The 20401-nt window shown below is 45.0% G+C and overlaps 1 protein-coding gene across 1 annotated transcript in view; it reads right to left on the reverse strand.

The window, feature by feature from the left end:
• Positions 1–20401, reverse strand: part of LOC112071098 (membrane-associated guanylate kinase, WW and PDZ domain-containing protein 2-like) — a 112354-nt gene that overhangs the window by 11992 nt on the left and 79961 nt on the right. Inside the window, 8 exon segments of the mRNA XM_070439250.1 lie at positions 1056–1308; positions 3878–4112; positions 4585–4770; positions 5390–5659; positions 6494–6686; positions 7061–7176; positions 7843–7940; positions 15799–15892. Of these exon segments, the coding sequence (XP_070295351.1) occupies positions 1056–1308; positions 3878–4112; positions 4585–4770; positions 5390–5659; positions 6494–6686; positions 7061–7176; positions 7843–7940; positions 15799–15892 (1445 nt within the window).

Raw genomic sequence — 20401 nt, forward strand, 5'->3', positions numbered from 1 at the left:
GGGAGAGGGGAAGGAGCAGACACATTCAGACAACAGACAGTAAGAACCAGGGAGGAGGGGAGACAGGACACATTCAGACAACAGGCAGTAAGAACCAGGGAGGAGGGGAAGGAGCAGGACACATTCAGACAACAGGGCAGTAAGAACCAGGGAGAAGAGAGGAGGAGCAGGACACATTCAGACAAACAGGCGTAAGAAACCAGGAGGAGGGGAAGGAACAGGACACATTCAGACAACAGGCCAGTAGAAACCAGGAGGAGGGGAGGAACAGGACACATTCAGACAACAGGCAGTAAGACACCAGGAGGAGGGAGAGCAGGACACATTCAGACAACAGCGTAAAACCAGGGAGGAGGGAAGGACAGGACCACATTCAGACAACAGCCCAGTTTAAAACCAGCGGAGTGCAGGGGGAGGACAGGACACATTCAGACAACAGACAGTAAGAACCAGGGAGGAGGGGAAGGAGCAGGACACATTCAGACAACAGACAGTAAGAACCAGGGAGGAGGGGAAGGCCATCAGTCACCATCACAAAAGCTAATGGCCATGTATATTACTATAGCCTGGTTAAACCAGACTGAATGCTGAGCTCACTATTGTTTAACTCAGTGCAGCGTTCAGTCTGGTTTAACCAGGCTAGAATTACCACATCTTCCTCGTTAACCTCTCTAGCTGAACTACTGTTTCTTGCTTGTCAATGCCCATGTCTTTCAGTTGAATGTATTTCTTTTATTTGAACCTTTATTTAACTCGGCAAGTCAGTTAAGAACAAATTGTTATTTACAATGACGGCCTACACCGGCCAAACTCGGACGACGCCGGGCCAATTGTGCGCCGCCCTATGAGATTCCCAATCACTTCCGGTTGTGATAGTCTGGATTCGAAACAGGTTGTCTGTAGTGACGCTTCCAGCACTGAGATGCAGTGTTTTAGACCACTGCGCCACACCTGGGAGCCCCATTTTTGACGGCTTTACATGCTTAAAATAAAAGTAAAATTTACGTTTTCAGACATCACAGGTCAATATTGTATTGATGAGTAAAGTATCTGACCTGGTAGACCTGTGGCATCTGTGGCTGGATCTGTCTGTAGTCGTGGGGCACAGGCATAGGGAAGTGCCTGGGGTCAGTGGACAGCTGTCTGTAGTCCATCAGAGGAGGGTGTCTGTAGTCCAGGGTGGGCGGCTGGCGGTAGTCTGCTACAGGAGGGTGTCTGTAGTCCAACGGGGGCTGTCTGTAGTCTGTGAATGGAGGCTGCCGGATGTCCGGTTTCACGTCCTGCCTCGCTTTCACCTCTGACCTGTAACTAACCAACCAATCAAGTTATAGGAAAATTGTCCCACTGGGCATAAACTGGTTGAATCAACGTTGTTACAACGTAATTWGTCAATTTATTGTGACAAGGAATCTACATGGAAAATACATTGGATTTGAAAAACGTAATCAATGTAAACTGCTGTTTTGAYGGTGAAATTTCAACCACATAGATGCTGTTGTCATGGTAACCACATTTCAACGTAGACAAACCTATGTTGAATTTGTACCTTTAAAACAGCGTCAGCTCTTCAAAACAATAGGCTGGGCAGCACCTCCTACTGGAGAATTGATATATCTACAGCTACCCTTTAGTCTCCCATCCAGGGTTGTAACCAAGCCCACCCTGCTTAGATATGATATTTATCAGTGACTATTACAATGATGCTATCTTGACGATGATTGTTTTGAGATCTCACTTAAAAACGAAATAGATTCGCTGTTGCTATCAAAGTCCTTCCAAAGGGAAGGTTTCACATAGAAAATGACATGTGACCATACTTTATCACTCATATAACGTCAATTAGACTATTTCGGCCTATATAGCATTTGCTAAGTCATCAACAGCTATTGTTTCAATTCAACCCAGAATTCAATTAAAAATAGACAATACAATAGGCCTTGGGTTTCAAGCTTTGGTTGATTTCAAATGTAATGATATTTAGTTATATTGAATTGTGTTTAGTTGTCAACACAACCAAATATCAACATTTTAAAGGAGATGCATCTTCTGCTTGGATAGTTCTGTCTGTAACACTGACTTAGTCTGGCTTTAATTACAGTTCGTCTCCAAATTAATATTTGATATGTTGGATTCACGTCTCCATCTCAACGAAATATGTAAATGAACACAACAATCAAAGTTAAAGAATAGGACTAAATTAAATCCAACTTTATTTAAAGTGCATTTAAAGTTTGATTTGAATGAGTCCTATTCTTTAACTTGTATTGTTATGTTGAAAATCAAACACAATTCAATGTTTGGAAAACAATAAACAATGAATAGCATATTGACAAGTTTAACAAATGATATGTTGGATTCATGTCTCCAACTCAACCAAAAATACAAGTTAAAGAATGGGATTAAGCCAGTGGCTCAGATGGAACTACGCAATCCGTAGATACATCTAATTTAAATGTTGATATTTGGTTGCTTTGTCAACCAAACACAATTTAATATAGCCTAAATTAAGGCTATCGTACAAACTAATGTAACATTCAACTTTAAAATGAGTAACACATCCATGGCCACATTGAGGTTGAGAAACTATAAAATCCTTATTATAAAACATGCATGTTCTACATAGCATGAATAGATTGTCGCAGGTCTCTGGAGATCTTCACTATTGCTGTAATAATCTGTGCAGCATCTTGTGCAGCACCATGTATTTTTAATGTAATCTCAACTGCAATCCAGGTAATTTGGTTCTGCTATTAGATGAAACACAGTGATAACACATTCATCTGTTGTGTATATATAAACAAAATATCTGGCATTTTTTTCCCATTTGAAATTCGCTGTGCTTTTAAATGGTTGAAAGTGCAGTGAGACATTTCAGTGAAAACTAAACCAAAAATCTGACATAGTTTTTCCATTGGAATTTGGTTGTGCTTTTTTCAATGGTTGAATGCACAGGTGAACTAACTTTTGGATGTCTTTTTGAGTGGGTGAATATATAGTATGTTGTAGTCTCATTGATCAAGTTCTCAACTAAACATTACCTAATTAATGTAATTAATGTTGAAAGGATGTAGTGTGTCCAGTGGGTTATCACTACAAGCATTTCATATGAATGTAATGGTAATGCTCTCTGAATCAATTCATGTCAAATTCTACGTTATTTAGAAATACCTTGTTTGTTACAATCAAACTACCTTTGAGACAAGACTCTAATTTTGACCCACCTAAAAAGACACTCAGTCTTTTAAAGAGTTGGCAATAAATAAGAGTACTCKGAGATTTTGGGAATTCTCCAGAGCAGGAGGGAAAGGACAATGACAGGGTACATTTTGGGCCCCCTGTAAGAGCTTGATGAAATATTCAGCGTAGGTCTATAAAGAAGCTATTTAGGTTAATAATTCAGGAGTCCATAAGAGTTAAGTGATGTTATACAACAAACTGGAGACAGGGAGAGAATACCTCACTCTCACCTGTAATTCCCTTAGGAACAGTGCTTTTACCCCAGAGATTWAAAAAAAAAGATACTACTGTGCTGTATAAGATATCTGGGACTTCCACAGCATTGGGACCAGCAGACAGTACAATACCGAGGAAGCCCTAAAGATTACATTGACCCATACACATACATGATCAAACATCTTAAACCATTTAAATACATAGGAAATGATAGAGCACTCAAATGCTGCATGTCTTAAATCAAATCAAATGTTATTGGTCACACACATATTTAGCAGATGTTATTGTGGGTTTAGCGAAATGCTTGTGTAAATTATGGCCCTATCCTGCGGACCAATATTTAGAACTGGGCTGGGTGCTATGGATTGGTGTGTGTGTTTTTAAGCAGTGTGCGTCTGTGTGTGTGACCATCCGGTTGCCTTACCTGCTGTCGTGGGTGTAGATCTGCGGTGTGGGGGCTGGGGTCTGTGTGATGGGGCTCTGATGGGTCAGGGAGCTGGGCTGGGTGACTGCAGGGCTAGGCTGAGTGACTGCAGGGCTGGGCTGAGTGACAGCAGGGCTGGGCTGGCCCACGGTGGGACTGGGCTGGGCCTGAGGACTGTGCTGCTGGGTCACTGCTGGGCTCTGTTTCTGTGAACTAGGGGCTGATGGGCTCAGCTCTGAAACACAGACAGACAGAAGTGTCAGACACAGTGACCGATAGACACACACTACAGTATAGACTGTGCTAGACAGAGCCACATTAACATAATACACGGTGCATCTACTTCAAAGAACTGTCAGTACAATGCTCTGTGTGTAATCTACAGTAGATGCTCGTCATACCAGAAACACCCATGAAGCATTAGAAGATGGTGACAGAAACAGACTCACTAGACAGTTCTCCCAAACAGACATATCACTTTCTGATCCACGCAAATAGTGCCTTAGCCAGAGATAGAACAACCTCCTTTAAAAAAGGATGTAAAACGGTCTGTACAGTAAGACAACGTGCTGCATTTAAGATGACACACAGTTTTAACAACAGTCCCTGAAGGTCCCCCAACATCTACAGTATAGAGTTATCTGCTGACCCCTTGGTCCCCCCATTATCTCCAGTCTAGTGACCGTTGTCCCCCCCGTCTCACTCACCTTCCTGTGGTATGATCCGGAGGGTGACGCTGAGGCCGGCGTCCTTGATGAGCTTAACGATGTCGGCGTGGGGCATGTTGATGATGGACTGGCTGTTCACCGCCAGGATGCGGTCACCCACCTTCAGTTTACCGCAACGGTCCGCCGGGCTGCCGTCGATGATACGCCCAATCTTATGGGGCACGCCTGGGATGYGAGGAGAGGAGYGGKGGAGGACAATACACACAGAGTGAGAGACACACAGATATGGTTAGTTGAGGATGGGTCTGAGTTCAGGCTAATCTTACTGGTTGGCTGCTTTCTTTCCATCTCTCCCTCTCTTCTTTCTATCTATGTTGCTCGCTCTTTTCACATTTCTCTCGCCCCCTCTCAGCTTATGTAAGACAGCTGGCTGTATGCACGGCGAGTGTGGGCAGGGCACTAAAAGGCAACGCGGTCTACTGTAGCCTAGCTACCTCAGATCTGAGGGATTGATACAGCCAGGAAACCATTTGGAATTGAGACGGGTTAGATGGTTAGAGGATGAGTACATGGTTCAAAAATAGAGGTGTTAAATTTTTTCTATAGTTGTGACCTCTTCCTCTCAGCAATTTCTGTCAAAATGGATTTGGTTATCTCTGCTTGGAACGACCGTATCTGCTGGACTAAAATGCACGAAAACTCAAGAGCATAATAAAATGCTAAGCCTTCCCTTTTAAGGTGAAATTGCCAATAAGGAAGTACATTTGTAATGTAAACAACCCATGTACACGCAATAACACACACACACACACACACACACTCACACACACAGAGCAGCACTCACTGATGGCGCTGGCGGTCTCCGGCCGGTTGAGCGAGCTGATGATGACGAATCCAAACCCTTCACTCTCCTTGCGGTGGATAATGACATCACTCGGTGGCTGCTGCACGCTGGAGGTCGGCTCTCCGTCTGTGGCGCTACCTGTACCCATGGCGTCAGTGGGTGGGGCTGCGTTGTTGCCAGGATACGTGGCACTGGTGAAGTCGCTGCGTGGGGAGCTGTGCTGGGTGGACACAGAGCCGGGGCTGCGGCCGTTCTCTGGACACGGCTCTCCTGTGGGGGGGAACAGAGAGCTGAGTTAACCTGCTCTGCTCTGCTCTCCTCCACACCACACCACACTGCAGCCCAGCAAAGCAGCACAGCACTCATCAATGGACAACGACTGGCCCTGTCTGGACTGSCTATCAGATCAGAGAAAGGTCATGGTTTCTCTCACACCTCATCGGCTGTATTGTTGCATCCAAAGATCTTTTTAATCCAAAAGAAAACCTACATTTGAAGATATCTGTAGATACAATCGCTAAGAACTAAGATTCCCTCAAAACCAAGATGTCATGTTAGAACTCATTACATCTCCTTCAGTGATCAAGGTTGAACTGAAGACAGTGAGACCTCTGGGAGAGACAGAGTCTTGACACCTCCAAAAGTGTGACTTTGAATCAAAAGTTCGAGGGATGAAAGGCAAGACCACGGACGACACGGATGAGTCAGACAGCTTTTCATGACTGAAGACGGAAGGAGAAGAGGGAGACAGAGGAGGGGAGACGGGATCTCACCAGGGTGGCTGTGCTCTCCTCCCCAGGCACCAAAGGCAGCCGGAGCGTAAGCTGACATAAGGGAATGGGGAAATCTGAGGGGGAAGGTGTGTGTAGAGGGCTGCTACACTCATTACACAGCATGTTCTTGCAGCTCTACAATTCATGGTACAATACAACAGCCGGACTCCACATAAGGCCAGAGAAAGGAAGACTATCAGGCCTTCTTGGAGTAGGATGAATTTGTCCCTAGAAGATGATCTAAGGCCAGAGTTTCGTTTTCCTCCCTAATGATTAGGATTAGGAGTGTTCAGGAAACTGATCCTAGATCTGTCCTCTCCCATCCTCTCACCTGGGCCCTGTAGCCTCCTCCTGATGGTGAGGTTGACCTGTCCATTGCGGGCAGCGCCGTGCATCAGGTCGATGACGTAGCGGTGGGGCTTCCCCGCCACCGGGATCCCATCCACAAAGATGAGCTCATCGCCTGGCCGCAGGCGCCCGTCTCTGTCCGCAGGGCTCTTCTCTATGATGGCCCCAATCAGAATCTGTTTATGGGAACCAGACCAATCAGAACGCATGGAGAGGTAGGGGTTAAAAAGTCGGTTGACCAATCATAGGGCTGGATTCAGAACTACATTGACAGGACTACATTGAAGCGATATGTAGCCATGGTCAAGTGGACAAGAAACATGCAGTGAGTAACTGTATGTGAAATGACATGTATAAGTGGTTGTTATGTCAGTGGTGCTTATGAATAGATACGTGGCTCCATGTTTGCGCTGAGTGTTACTCTACAGACAATTAACCAGTAACCATCCACAGCAGCATCACCAGTCTCAGTCAGGGTTCAGGGTTAGATATGTATGTAGTGGGTTAGAGAGGAGATTATGACAGGGTTCCACGCCCATCTCATACGAGCCTTCTCACGGGTGTCCGGACTCACAGGCTGTCCCGCCTCGTCTCCCCCAAGGATGCGGAAGCCGAAGCCGGACTTCTGCCTCCTCAGGTGGACCTCCACCTCCTGGTACTCTGCCCCTGGGGTCAAGGAACAGACAACACCTGTGACACGTGTTGACCTTGGAGTGCCCTCAGTCTAATGACTAATTTATCTGGAGCCAGAGGATTGTTAATCACATATTGTGGAAGTTAACACATGAAATTAAAGGCACTGTTATTTCTGTGTTTTACATAATATTGTACAACAGCTGATGGAACTAACACTGTTAAAGTGTGATTTAAAAAAAATCAGTGTTATTTCCTGGTAGCTTTTTGAAAAGAATCGACACAGGACCCTAATCAGCAGGTTTGCATGGGCGGGAGTTTCGGCTTTCCATGGGGACATCAATGTGGTATATTGGTTAATAGACCAATAACAAAGAGTTCCAAACTTCTCTGCCAATAACAGCTAGTTTTCAGTTTTCCACTCCCCACTCAAACCAGACAGTTCTTGCTAAAGTCTTGCTTGAGAATGTTTTTTAGGCTAAAAAGCAAATTTTGCCAATTTTAATGGAACTCTATTACAGCAAGGCACTTATTTGTTACCCAGAAATGATTTGATATTGATATAAAACGGCTGCATTGCATTGCAAATTAAATGCATTGCATTGCAAATTAAATTAAAGGTTTCATTAAAAAATACATTTTTTTTTTTTTTGAATAATCCCTATTCCTCCCTGTGGACAGTCTTCTTCAGGGCCATACCTGAGTGGTCCACAGAGAAGATGGTCTGCGGCAGGCCTGGCTCTGTGTGGGGAAGGGAGATTGAGGGAGCACCCATAAACAATAATACAACACACACACTGTCTTACAACTGTCTCACTCAGAGCAGACTATTAAAAAGACTGAGACTAGAGCAAGACAGAAAAAAACTTGCCTCAGCACATTGTCTGCACAGAGTTCCTACATCATCCATTACACTGTGGAAAAGATGTGCCTAGGGCTTGTAATACAGTTATCTTTTTATTTACAGTATGTGTTAGGGGAGCAGAAACTCATCTGCAATCAGGCCTTTACTGGAAAGCAGAATGATTTGTGGCATAGTGATATTCATTACCCTGAAAACCCTTCCCTATGAAATGAAGTAGAGCGGGTCAAAGTGACTGATGAGAAATGGGCTCTATTTACAGCAGGTTTAATCACGGAGACCAGTGTCCGCTGGGATACCAGAGGAATTAATTGAGGAAACAAAGATGGCGGATAAGGAGACTGACTGACAAGTCTTACCACGGAACCCATAAACAGTGTTTTAAGTTTATATTAAATAAGATTGCTGGGAAAAATACTCATACATGTGGGCAGAAGATAAGGACAGAATGACCTTGCTGGCTAGAGGAGGATTTTGGTGTATTACAGACTGTGTTGCAGTTGACATAAAATACACAATTCATAAATCTCCATCTATCTCCAGCTCTCTCACATGCAATGGGGTCTCCTGGTTTCCTACTAGAATAAAGGCATCTAATTACAGATGTAGGATTTTAATTTGATCACTCTTTTGTTGCTGAGAATTTTCCTACACAGCAGGAAATATAAACTTGTAGTGTATTCAAGCTTAAAAAGGCTTCTAAAGTTCTTAATATATATTGTTTTATCAACCCCTACATTCTTTTCCATGAATTATAACCCATTTCCTGTTGCTGCATGATTATTTTCCAGCTGTAGAAAACCTTATCAACATTCAGTGGAAGCTACACTGACTTGTCTATGGTTGTGGGGTATGGGTGCATTTTCTTCTCTAACAGCCTGTATTGGTCTCCAGGCTATACGTATTGAGAACAGTCCTAGTTAGATAAGGTTACTGAAAAATACCAATGTTCATGACCTAGAACTCCCACACCACTGAGGGGAAACAAGTAAAGTGTTCCTAAAAGTTGCCCTGTGCCTCAACCCTGTTAACCTGACTGACCAACAGTCTGCAAGTGTAGCCTAGCAGCGAACAGCACTTTGGGGGCTTGTTACATGGAGGGGACAGATACTTAACACTAAACTGAATACACGAGAGAGAGAAAGAAAAGCTACAGAGAAAGATTGACCGAGAAGCTGGAAGGCTTTGACGTGGAGTTCTTCCGACAGCCCTGTCCTCTTTAATAAAGGTTGTGTTGCGTAAGCGRGCACACAGCTCGCCTCTCTRCTCACAGTGTGCATCTACTGTAGCCTACGACTGACTCAGGCCCACAGAGATTCTACAATAGAGAGGAGCAGAGCATTATCATGTCTACCGGCTAGAGGCTCGCATGTCAATCATGAAGCCTCTATGGTACATCAAGCTGCACGGACTTAACAGAAACTAGCACTGTCACTAGCACTGGTCAAAAGGATGAGTGCACTTTGTGTTCAGAATCATACAGTAGATATGACTACTGATGTCAAAAACCAATGGTATACTGTCGTACAACTCCTTCTACAGAGCATATCTTGGCAACCCAGTCAAAAGCTTGGTCGTACACTCAATGAACTGAAAGGAAATCCCTATGCTTGTACCCCTGACAGGATCTTTAATGGCTAAAATATAATTGTTGGCTCCTAAAGTATACAGCGGTCTAAGAAGACAGGTTGTTGGCTGAGATGTTCCTGAAAAAATAGCTAATTTGACTATACACTCTGGCAGAACATCGACTGGAGGCAGAGATCCGCGAGATATTCAGAGATTCCCCGAACGAAGGAGTCTAGGCCAAGTACAAATGTATCAACATCAAGTCATCTGTCAGCACTAAGATAAAAGTATAAACTCTTAAARCGTTGTCATACTCCATCATATTTACAGAAATACATCTACAGACAAAACAACATAATACATCTCATTCTGCAGAACCCAGACAACCCAGACTATGTCCCTATAGGAACAGAACCCAGACAACCCAGACTATGTCCCTATAGGAACAGAACCCAGACTATGTCCCTATAGGAACAGAACCCAGACAACCCAGACTATGTCCCTATAGGAACAGAACCCAGAAATCATGACTATGTCTATATTGGTGAACACAACCATATCAACCCAGACAGTGTCCTATTAGGACACAACTCCAGACGATGTCTTCCTATAGGAACCAGAACCAGCCTATTGTCCCTATGGAACAAAATACCTCAGACTATGTCCTATAGGAACAAAGAATCCCAGACTATGTCCGTATAGGAACACAAACCAGACTCATGTCCGCTATAGGAAGACCAGCAACCCAGACTCATGTCCCTATATGGAAAGAAGCCGCAGACAACCCAGACTAGTGTCCCTATGGAACAGAACCCAGACAACAGACTATGTTCCCTATAGAAAACCCAGACAACCAGACTATGTCCTATAGCGAACAGACCAGAACTATGTCCATGATAGGAAAACAACCCAGACTATCCCCTATAGGAACAGAACCTCAGACCCCTAGACTGATGTCCCTATAGGAACACACAGAACCCAGATACGTTATGTGACACAAATATGTCATAGAACAGAACCCAGACTACCAGTATGTCCTATAGGAACAGAACCCATGAACCAGCTATGTCCCTATATGACAGAACCCAAGACATGTCTCTATAGGAACAGACCAGACTATGTCCTTAGGACAGGAGAAACCAGACTATGTCCTATAGGATACAGAACCAGACTAATGTCCCATAGGAACAGAACCCAGACTATGTTCTCTTAGGACGAACCCAGACAACCAGACTATGTCCCTTAGGAAACAGAACCAGCTATGTCCTTATAGGAACAGTACCAGACTTGTCCCGTAAAGGAACAGACCCCAGATATGTCCGTATAAGGAACAGAAGCCAGGCTATGGTCCCTATAGGAAACAGAACCAGACTAATGTCCCTATAGGAACAGAACCCAGACACCGCTAGTCCTATATGGAACAGAACGCCAGACAACCCAGACTAATGTCCCATAGGAACAGAACCAGACAACAGACTATGTCCCTGATAGGAAACACAACCCGGACAACCAGATAGTCCTATAAACACAACTCCAGACTATGTCCGATTAGGAACACAACCCAGACTATGTCCCTACTCAGAAACATCAACCCAGACTATGTCCCTAAGGAAGCCACCACCAGGAAAACCCAGACTAGTCCCTATATGGAACACCAACCCAGACTATGTCCCTAAGGACAATACCAGATCACAGGACTATTGTCCCTATAGTAAGAACCAGACAACCCAGACTATGCTGATAGGCACAGAAACCCAGACAACCAGACTTGTCCTATAGGAACAGAACCAGACATGGTCCCCTATAGGAACAGACCCGACTATGTCCCTATAGGAACAGAACCCAGACTATGTCCCTATAGGCACAGAACCCAGACAACCCAGACTATTCCCCTATAGGAACAGAACCCAGATAGTCCCTATAGGAACAGAACCCCGACTTATGTCCCTATAGGAAAAGAACCCAGACTATGTCCCTATAGGAACAGAACCAGACTATGTCCCTATTAGAACAGAACCAGACTAGTCCCTATATGGAACAGAACCCAGACTATGTCGCTATACGACAGAACCCAGATTGTCCTATGAACAGAACAAACATTCCCTCACTTAGGAACAGACCAGACAACCCCGACTATGTCTATAGGAACGAACCAGACTATGTCTCCGATAGGTAACAGATAACCCGACTCTGTCCTAAACGGAACAGATAACCCAGACTATTGTCCTATCAGGAACAGAACCCAGGCTGTCCTAAGGAATCAGAACCCAGACTATGTCCCTATAGGAAAGAATCAGATCAACCCAGACTATGTCCCGATAGGAACAGAACCCAGAACACCCGACTATTCCTATCAGGAAAGACCCGAAACCAGACTATGTCCTATAGGAGCACAACTCAGACGTTTGTCCCTATAGGAACAGAACCCAGACTATGTCCTATAGTGAACAGCAACAGGTGGAGCTGAGGCCATTGCTAGATTGCACTATTGGAGCCCTGACTACTGTTACGAGGGGCTTCATATGATTTCATTCAGGAGATGAGGTGTGTTGTGTGTGTGTGTTTGGTGTGTTTGTGCATCTAGCATAGGTACCTGTTCGAAGAACTAACCCCTGGAACCCCAGACAGATATGCTGGGCTCGTTTTGTTTGTTGATTTGTTGTTGTACAGTGTGGTTCCAGTAGCTGTACGCTACTATTCTCATCGATAGCCCTGTGACTTTCATAAGGTCATAGGGGTTGGCCTGCTCAGATCAAAGCCTCGGGGGAGGGTCGAAGTCTGGGACTGGGCCGTGGAGGTGGCGGTCAGGAAGGGGCGTTGTGGGGGACAACGGGGGCAAGACAGACTGGTCGTGGGGCTGCCTGACCCCCGTGGTCCTTGGCCGCGTCCCATCTGCTCCAACACCTGTAAACCATCAGAGCATCAGGGCATTGGTTCGAGTCTCCCACATCCCTACCTGGTTCTCACCGGTCCTACTCCTGCATCCTAAGGATGCAAGGGGCGCTGTCCTGGTACTCTAATGCATACTTCTCTTAGACGAACCAAATGATGGTGAGAGAGGTAGAAGCTAATCATAAAAAGTAATACAGTGGGAAGGGCCTTCATGGACTGTCAAGCGCCTTTCATGAATCCTCTGTCATTCACTACAGCAGTCGTAATATTAAGGTGGGAGTAGTTAATTCAGACAAAGCAAACATTGAGCACCAGCCGGGGCGACTAATTAAAGGCATACACAAAGATGAAGAGAGGAGAGGGTGAAGAAAACGTGTAGAGAAATAGAAGATCCAAGGCTTATTAAAGCAGGTCCGGAAAAGCAGTGTGTAAATTGGGAGGGAGAAGAGCACAGGCACACCAGTTCAGGGCTGCTGGGAGGAAGAGGGAGGCAGGCGGAGAGCATATTAAACATGTCAGTGTGCCACTGTCGTCGTAAGACGGCAAATGGCCAAAGTGGGCACACAGAGGGTACTGGCCCAGTGTAAGGTGGCTACGTCCCAAGACATTCTATGATAGAGACTGTAGTGGATGCTAGAGTGGCATGGTAATAGGAGGAGTGCAAACACACAGCATTCACCCCCCTCAAAGAATATCTTGGATGAACCTGTGTGTCTGTGTGCGTGTGCGTGTGTGTGTGTGTTCTGCAACTATAATGGAATGTAGATGTGGTGGATAATGTGTGGTGTCTCTATTGTGGAAAACACCATTGTGGTGACTCTAATACAATGCAGAAAAGCCAGCAGTGCTAGTGTCAAAACAGGTTTGTTTAGTCCCAATTACTCTCAGCAGCGTTGAATCCCAAACCACTCAGTGTGCGTCCAGGAGAAAAAGAGAGAAGTGGTAATTTATGCGGGCGTACAACCAAACAACGCAGCTAAATGGTTAAGTGCATAAAATATGATTTCTCTTCCCATTTGAAATAAGCACCACATTGATTATTCGAAGTGATAACACACTATGGCTTATTTTGACAAGCTGAGCTGCTTTCTTGTGTTGTACAAATGTCAGTTGTCTTTAGAAAACAGAGTGCTGTTGATGAGATAGTGAAGATGACACATTGGTATGTTAGGATGACAGTGAGAAGGATAGTTCTCTCCAGTACCACCCGATAAAATGACTAATTTGATATCAGGAGCTGTATAAAAAGATGCTGCCAAGGCATCTAGTTCCATCGGACCAAGGCAAAATCAAAGTGTTCCCACTCTGTGTGGTTCCACCCATCTCTGCTCCTGATCTTCGGAATGTCTGAGTGTCTGGCCGTGTAATGGCAGGGTGACAGTCAGGGGATCTTATTAAGTCTGGACCAGACTATAGCACTGTCACTTCCCCTACCTCCTTCTCCGTCATTCTCTCCCTCCATCTATTATACTGTATGTACTAAGTGAAGTATGAAGTATGGTAATGTCTTTCCTAACTGGCTCTGAGAGGGTTAAATAAAGTTGTTTTGAATTGAATTGAATCTTTCCCCCTAATTTAGTCACAGGCAGTCAGGCTCTTTAAGACTGTATGACCTGTGTGTGTGGCTAGAGACTGCTGTTTCCTAAACACAACACTCTCAGGTCTGGCCATAAATTGATTCTGCATCCACACCAATAGTACTACAAACTACTGTATATTCTGTTCTTCACTCTCATGACTATATGAGAATATACTCATATATGAACAGGCTTTGTTCCAAACTGAATTCGGAAGGCAGGGCATCATTAGTATTTGTGCCAACTTTGAGTCACAATTACAGAACTCCCATAGTCTCCGTTTTTAAACTTTGTATCCATGTTGGATTATTTGGGCTGGGCTTCTTTGGGCTACGGGAATCGTCCTGAACTAATGATATCCAATTAAACCTGGGCTGTTGGGGGCGGTTGGCAGCTGCTGGTGCTCTGAAGCCTGTTCTGCATCATAGGTCAATGCGTGGAGAGGAACAAACACACGCTAGGGGAGAGAAAGAGTGGCTTCGGCTGGACCGCCTGCCTGCCTGACTCCATAGCTATTCTCCCAGGCACTTCTTCTCCAGGAGCTCAGATTCAGAATTACCATCAATCTGTTCGAAACTGAGAGATTCAACAAAGAGGAGCACAGAAATGAGCTATGAGGAAAAATCCATGAGAGGGCTTGAGAGAGCTGCTGACAAGCAGGGATAACACAAAGACTGCTTCTTCTGAGTCCATGGATGTGTGGAATGTTATGATCTGTCACCGGAGACTCTACAAATGAGCTGAGGTTAGTAGCTGGTTAGCTATATCAGCCAAACTAGAACATGAAGTAGCATGAAATGGGATACACACACACACAAACACACACACCTTGTTTCTTGGCAATACACCATGTCTAACTCGAGTTCAGAGAGTGCTCTGAGAGGCATTGTAGCAGCTCTTCCTTGTCTGGATGACAAGTGTTTATTGAGTGTTTGGGGACAGAGTCCAGACAGACAGACAGGCAGACAGACAGACAGACAGAGGCTAGGTTTGAACAGAGTGTTGTCTAAGAGGTCTCAGACATCTTTAAAGTTTCAGCTTTCAACATGTTAGTACAATCTGTCTCGACAAAAACTAAAAATACAACATTTGTATATTTTGTCTGACATATATGACATCTGAGAAAACATAGTTATGACAAAAGATGATCAGGAAAGATAGCTAAGTTAGTAGCAGATCAATATCAGCCTGGAGATGAAGGAAGAAGGGAAGAATGGATGAGTGATAATTTCTCGGTATGACTGTTAGAAAAGGGTTCTCTCACTCTCTTTATCAGGGATACAGAGGAGCTGAGAGAAGGATGGAATGTTGAGGGGACCATGCCAACCCAGAGTCTGGACCATAGATATAGCATTACTAGAAGAGCACCTGGTCTAGTAGTTTGCATAGACGTAGACTGTCATGTGCATAGACATACACCACATKGAATGACCATCAAGATTTATTTAGATCATGGCCCATCTGGCTTGCGGTATGACGAGTCTAGTAATTCTATATCTATGAGTGGGCCACTTAACCCTTTCCTCTGCATGTGATGGCAAGAGGAAGGGTCCAACTCAAGGCCAGGATACAGCAGCAGCCGAGACACGACAACAGCACTACAGTTAGTATAAGGGAAGGGAATAGAATAGAGTAGTCATTCTCAGCTAAACAGCAGCAAGACTGCAGCCAAAGTTCAGAAGATATAGATTTAAGGTTATGTAGTAAAGTCAATCAGAGCAGCTCCAACATATATGCACAGTGCAGCCATTTTGTTAACTAAATGAGTCAATTAGAATTAATGGGAGAGCTGAGGCTCGGAAGACAATGCATTTTACCTGTTTAGGGGTCTTCCAGGGTGAATAGTGACCTGCAATAGTGAGAAAACAACAATGTTTAGCCTAGAGAGTAGTGGCAGCCATTACATTAGGTCTGAGCTGGTCTGTCTGTGTCTGAGGGCTACTCCATGAACTAAGGAAAGATAACAAAACTTAAATGGAATAAAACATTAAGAAACCAATGGAAAGATGACAGATTTGCACGAAAAGCAATGAGAGGGCTGCAAAATAATCCCACCCCAAGTGGTGCGATGCAATGTCCTTGAGAAGCAGATTCTTGAAGCACCAGAAAGACAATGGGTCAGAGAGGATCTTACAGTAYKGTTGGTCTCCAAGCRAAGGGGAAGTTGAAAACTGCCACCACCACAGTGCACAACACATGAAGAACACCTGCTCTTTCCATCACATAGACTGACCAGGTGAATCCAGGTGAAAGATATGATCCCTATTTGATGTCACTTGTTAAATCCACTTCAATCAGTGTAGATGAAGGGGAGGAGACAGGTTAAAMAAGAACTGAGACATGGATGGTGTATGTGTACCATTCAGAGGGTGAATGGGCAAGACACAAAATGTAAGTACGTTTGAACAGGTTATGGTAGTAGGTYCCAGGWGCACTGGTTTGTGTCAAGAACTGCAACYCTGCAGTGMTTTTCACGCTKAACAGTWTCTCGTGTGTATCAAGAATGGTCCACCGCCCAAAGGAAATCCAGCCAACTTGACACAACTGTGGGAAGCATTGGAGTCAACATGGGCCAGCATCCCTGTGGAAAGCTTTCGACACCTTGTAGAGTCCATGCCCCGACGAATTGAGTCTGTTCTGAGGGTAAAAGGGGGGTGCAACTCAATGTTAGGAAGGTGTTCCTAATGTTTGGTATACTCAGTGTACATTACCGTATGTGTTGCTAAATTATCCCAAATAATTGATCATATTATAGGGGATCATATTGGAGAAGCCTTTGCCAATATTTGGATAAACATCCAGGCTTGATCTTATAACAGAATTCTCTGTCATTTCATTTTCCTTACAGGGACAACGCTTGGGGAAAACACCAGAGGTGACGGTCTGATAAAGAATCAAAAGGGATTCTCACAGAAGTAGAATAGGTCATAACCTTAGAAAACCATAAACGCTCCCCTGACTCTAAAGTTGGATTGAAGTGATGAGAATGATTCGATAGGTGATGAGGCTTCACCATTCAACACAATTTTCCCTGGACAAATATAACCTACACAGTAAGTTTCCATGTTAGACTGGTAGATTTTATACAATTCAAGATATACACTACAGCCGTGGTATTCAAACTGTTTCAGCSGGAACCCCATGTTTTCAGCCCAAATTCTGGGGACCTCATTTTTTTTCTGAAGAATTTCTCGCGACCCCCCCACCCCAAGTCTAATGAAACAACTTTGAAATCGGTACATTTTGATTTTTACATCAACATATAACCTTCAATGCATTACATTTTCTTTTCTTATCAAAATGAAAAGAAACCAATAAATACATTGACTCAATAAAATAATGTTTCTCAAAAGCGTTTGTATATTGTACCATCTGCAACCCCAACTACAGTTCCCCCGACCCCGACTTTGAATCTCACTGCACTACAGTGTACAGAGCCGTGTAGGTCCTGTAATTGTGTGGATTTAGTAAGTCATTGCATGCACTTCATTACATCATTTGCTAGCAGTAGCATGGACCTCTGCCTTGGATTGAATCATTCAGGGAACTGTAGTGTCAACAGTCACAGCATGTGTGTGGGGTGATGGCATATCACAACACCACTGTGTTTGGACCACATTCTGCCAGACCAGAGGCTCCAACTATTTCTCAGGTAAATATCATATTCCAGTTAAAGGTCTCCACTTCTATATATATCAACATGGATTGTGACTTTCGTTCATTGATTGAAGGCAAACCACAGGGCGCTGTGTGAATGTGCAAAGTTTTGGGATGATTTTGGCCGGAGGGTAGTGTGAATGACTTGCTGTGTTATGAGTAGGTTACGTGTTTTCAATGGGAAAACAGAACCCACTTCGCTCCCTATACCTTCCCCTGAGCACTAACATACACCCATCTGTAAGCTGTAAAAATATGGTGGAAGCTCCACCACTACACTTCTATCTATCCAGATCCTTTCAGATCTGCAACACCAAAGGGAAGGGTGTCCTTACCCACCACCACTGTCATCTAAAAAGGCCCAGCCAACATTTACTAGCAAATGACAACATTCCACAATCTACTTCAGCCTAGAACACATGATCACAAACAAAGAGTGTAACAGAATGCAGGACTTCCAGCGGTACTCACCACCGCCAGTGTTCACACTCAGAGCTATGCAACGCAAGGCAGCAGTCCATCAAAAGACCCAGCTTCATAACACATACGGCCCCAAACTATTCACTCCCACCCCCGGAGAAACAGGGAGGAACGTAAAAAACAACAAACAAACAACAGACTGTCTGTCTACTCATTCAATTTTCAGCCCCTCCAAACGAACGCCAGCGCTACATGCCGGAGCTTCCAGCGTTACATGCCAGGAGCTTCCCAGCGCTACATGCCAGGAGGCTTCCCAGCGTTACATGCCAGGAGGCTTCCCAGCGCTACATGCCAGGAGGCTTCCCAGCGCTACATGCCAGGAGGCTTCCCAGCGTTACATGCAGGAGGCTTCCCAGCGCTTACATGCAGGAGGCTTCCCAGCGTTACATGCCAGGAGGCTTCCCGAGCGTACCACTTTGCCAGGAGGCTTCCCAGCGTTACATGCCAGGAGGCTTCCAGCGCTACATGCCAGGAGGCTTCCCAGCGCTACATGCCAGGAGGCTTCCCAGCGCTACATGCCAGGAGGCTTCCTGCGTTACATGCCAGGAGGCTTCCTGCGTTACATGCCAGGAGGCTTCCCAGCGCTACATGCCAGGAGGCTTCCCAGCGCTACATGCCAGGAGGCTTCCCAGCGCTACATGCCAGGGGCTTCCCAGCGCTACATGCCAGGAGGCTTCCTGCGTACATGGCAGGAGGCTTCCAGCGTTACATGCCAGGAGGCTTCCCAGCGCTACATCCAGGAGGCTTCCAGCGCTACATGCCAGGAGGCTTCCCAGCGCTACATGCCAGGAGCTTCCCGCGTTATATGCCAGGAGGCTTCCAGCGTTACATTACATTTACATTTAAGTCAATTAGCAGACGCTCTTATCCAGAGCGCTTACAAATTGGTGCATTCACCTTATATATCCAGTGGAAACAACCACTTACATAGTGCATCATCCTTTTAAGGGGGGGGGGGGGGGGGGTTAGAAGGATTACTTATATCCTATCCTACATGCCAGGAGGCTTCCCAGCGTTACATGCCAGGAGGCTTCCCAGCGCTACATGCAGGAGGCTTTTCGCTGGGAAGCCCCAGCGCTAGTCTCTTTTTAAGGGCGCAATCACACCGTAAACATGCCCTCCATCACCAACGAGTGGCACAGCAGAAATGGAAAGTGATCAACAAAAGAGTGGTAGAGGAGGGAGGAAGGGAGAGAGATGCAGCGACAGAGAAGACATGTTTACAAACTATCATTCTCTCTCAGTGAGTCATCAATCTGACTGGAGCTTGCCTTGCACAGATCCACGGCTAYAATAAAGATTTTTATAGATGGGGAGAAATTACAGCAGCTTATCAGGAACGACTTTAACAATTCTCAAATCCAATTATTTTTTTGGACAGCTCTATCAGCACAGGCACAACATATATAAAGGTGATAAAGAATCCACATTACTGGGTGACACATGAGAGAGCGTTCAGACTGCAGGCCTGTTTTTTTATGAAAACTGACTCTTCACTTTCTCAAAACAAGGTCAATCAATACGAGTGCTCTTAGGATGACCTGCTATCAACCAGCATTACTTCAAGACAGAACAACCTGTTTTCTCTGGGAAAGGCAGAGCTACAACCACCATGGAGGGTACTCCACAGGGTAAATCCATTCATTGTTAACTCAGGCATAGGAGGTGTTTGGTTCGAAAGAGATGTCAGTGATGCCCTTTCCTATGGTAGATCAGCACTGAGATGTATTGAGTGACAGACTCTTGCCTCTGTTCCTGTGAGACGCCATAGCAGAGTCAAACATGTTCTAATACCTGAGCTGCATTTCATTTAGTTTGCCTGGTACAGTAGAACACATTTCATAGTTCAGATAGTGCAGGGATCTGAGCTAGCGCCACATCTGCAAGTTAACCATGACAGGTCACCTTATCATTAGCCTACAGTACTCATAGTACAGTAAGCTACCTACAGTGCATAACACTTGCAATGATGACATTCCACCTGGAGATCTGATAGAGTAGAGGTGTCTGAAGTGAGTCATTTGTCATTGAGCACTGGGACAGGACCATGTCAGAGGACTGGGACAGGACCATGTCAGAGCACTGGGACAGGACCATGTAAGAGCAGCGGGACAGGACCATGTAAGAGCAGCGGGACAGGACCATGTTAGAGCAGTGGGACAGGACCATGTAAGAGCAGTGGGACAGGACCATGTTAGAGCAGTGGGACAGGACCATGTTA

This window comes from Salvelinus sp. IW2-2015, unplaced genomic scaffold (genome assembly GCF_002910315.2).
Source record: "Salvelinus sp. IW2-2015 unplaced genomic scaffold, ASM291031v2 Un_scaffold1520, whole genome shotgun sequence".
NCBI lineage: Eukaryota > Metazoa > Chordata > Actinopteri > Salmoniformes > Salmonidae > Salvelinus > Salvelinus sp. IW2-2015.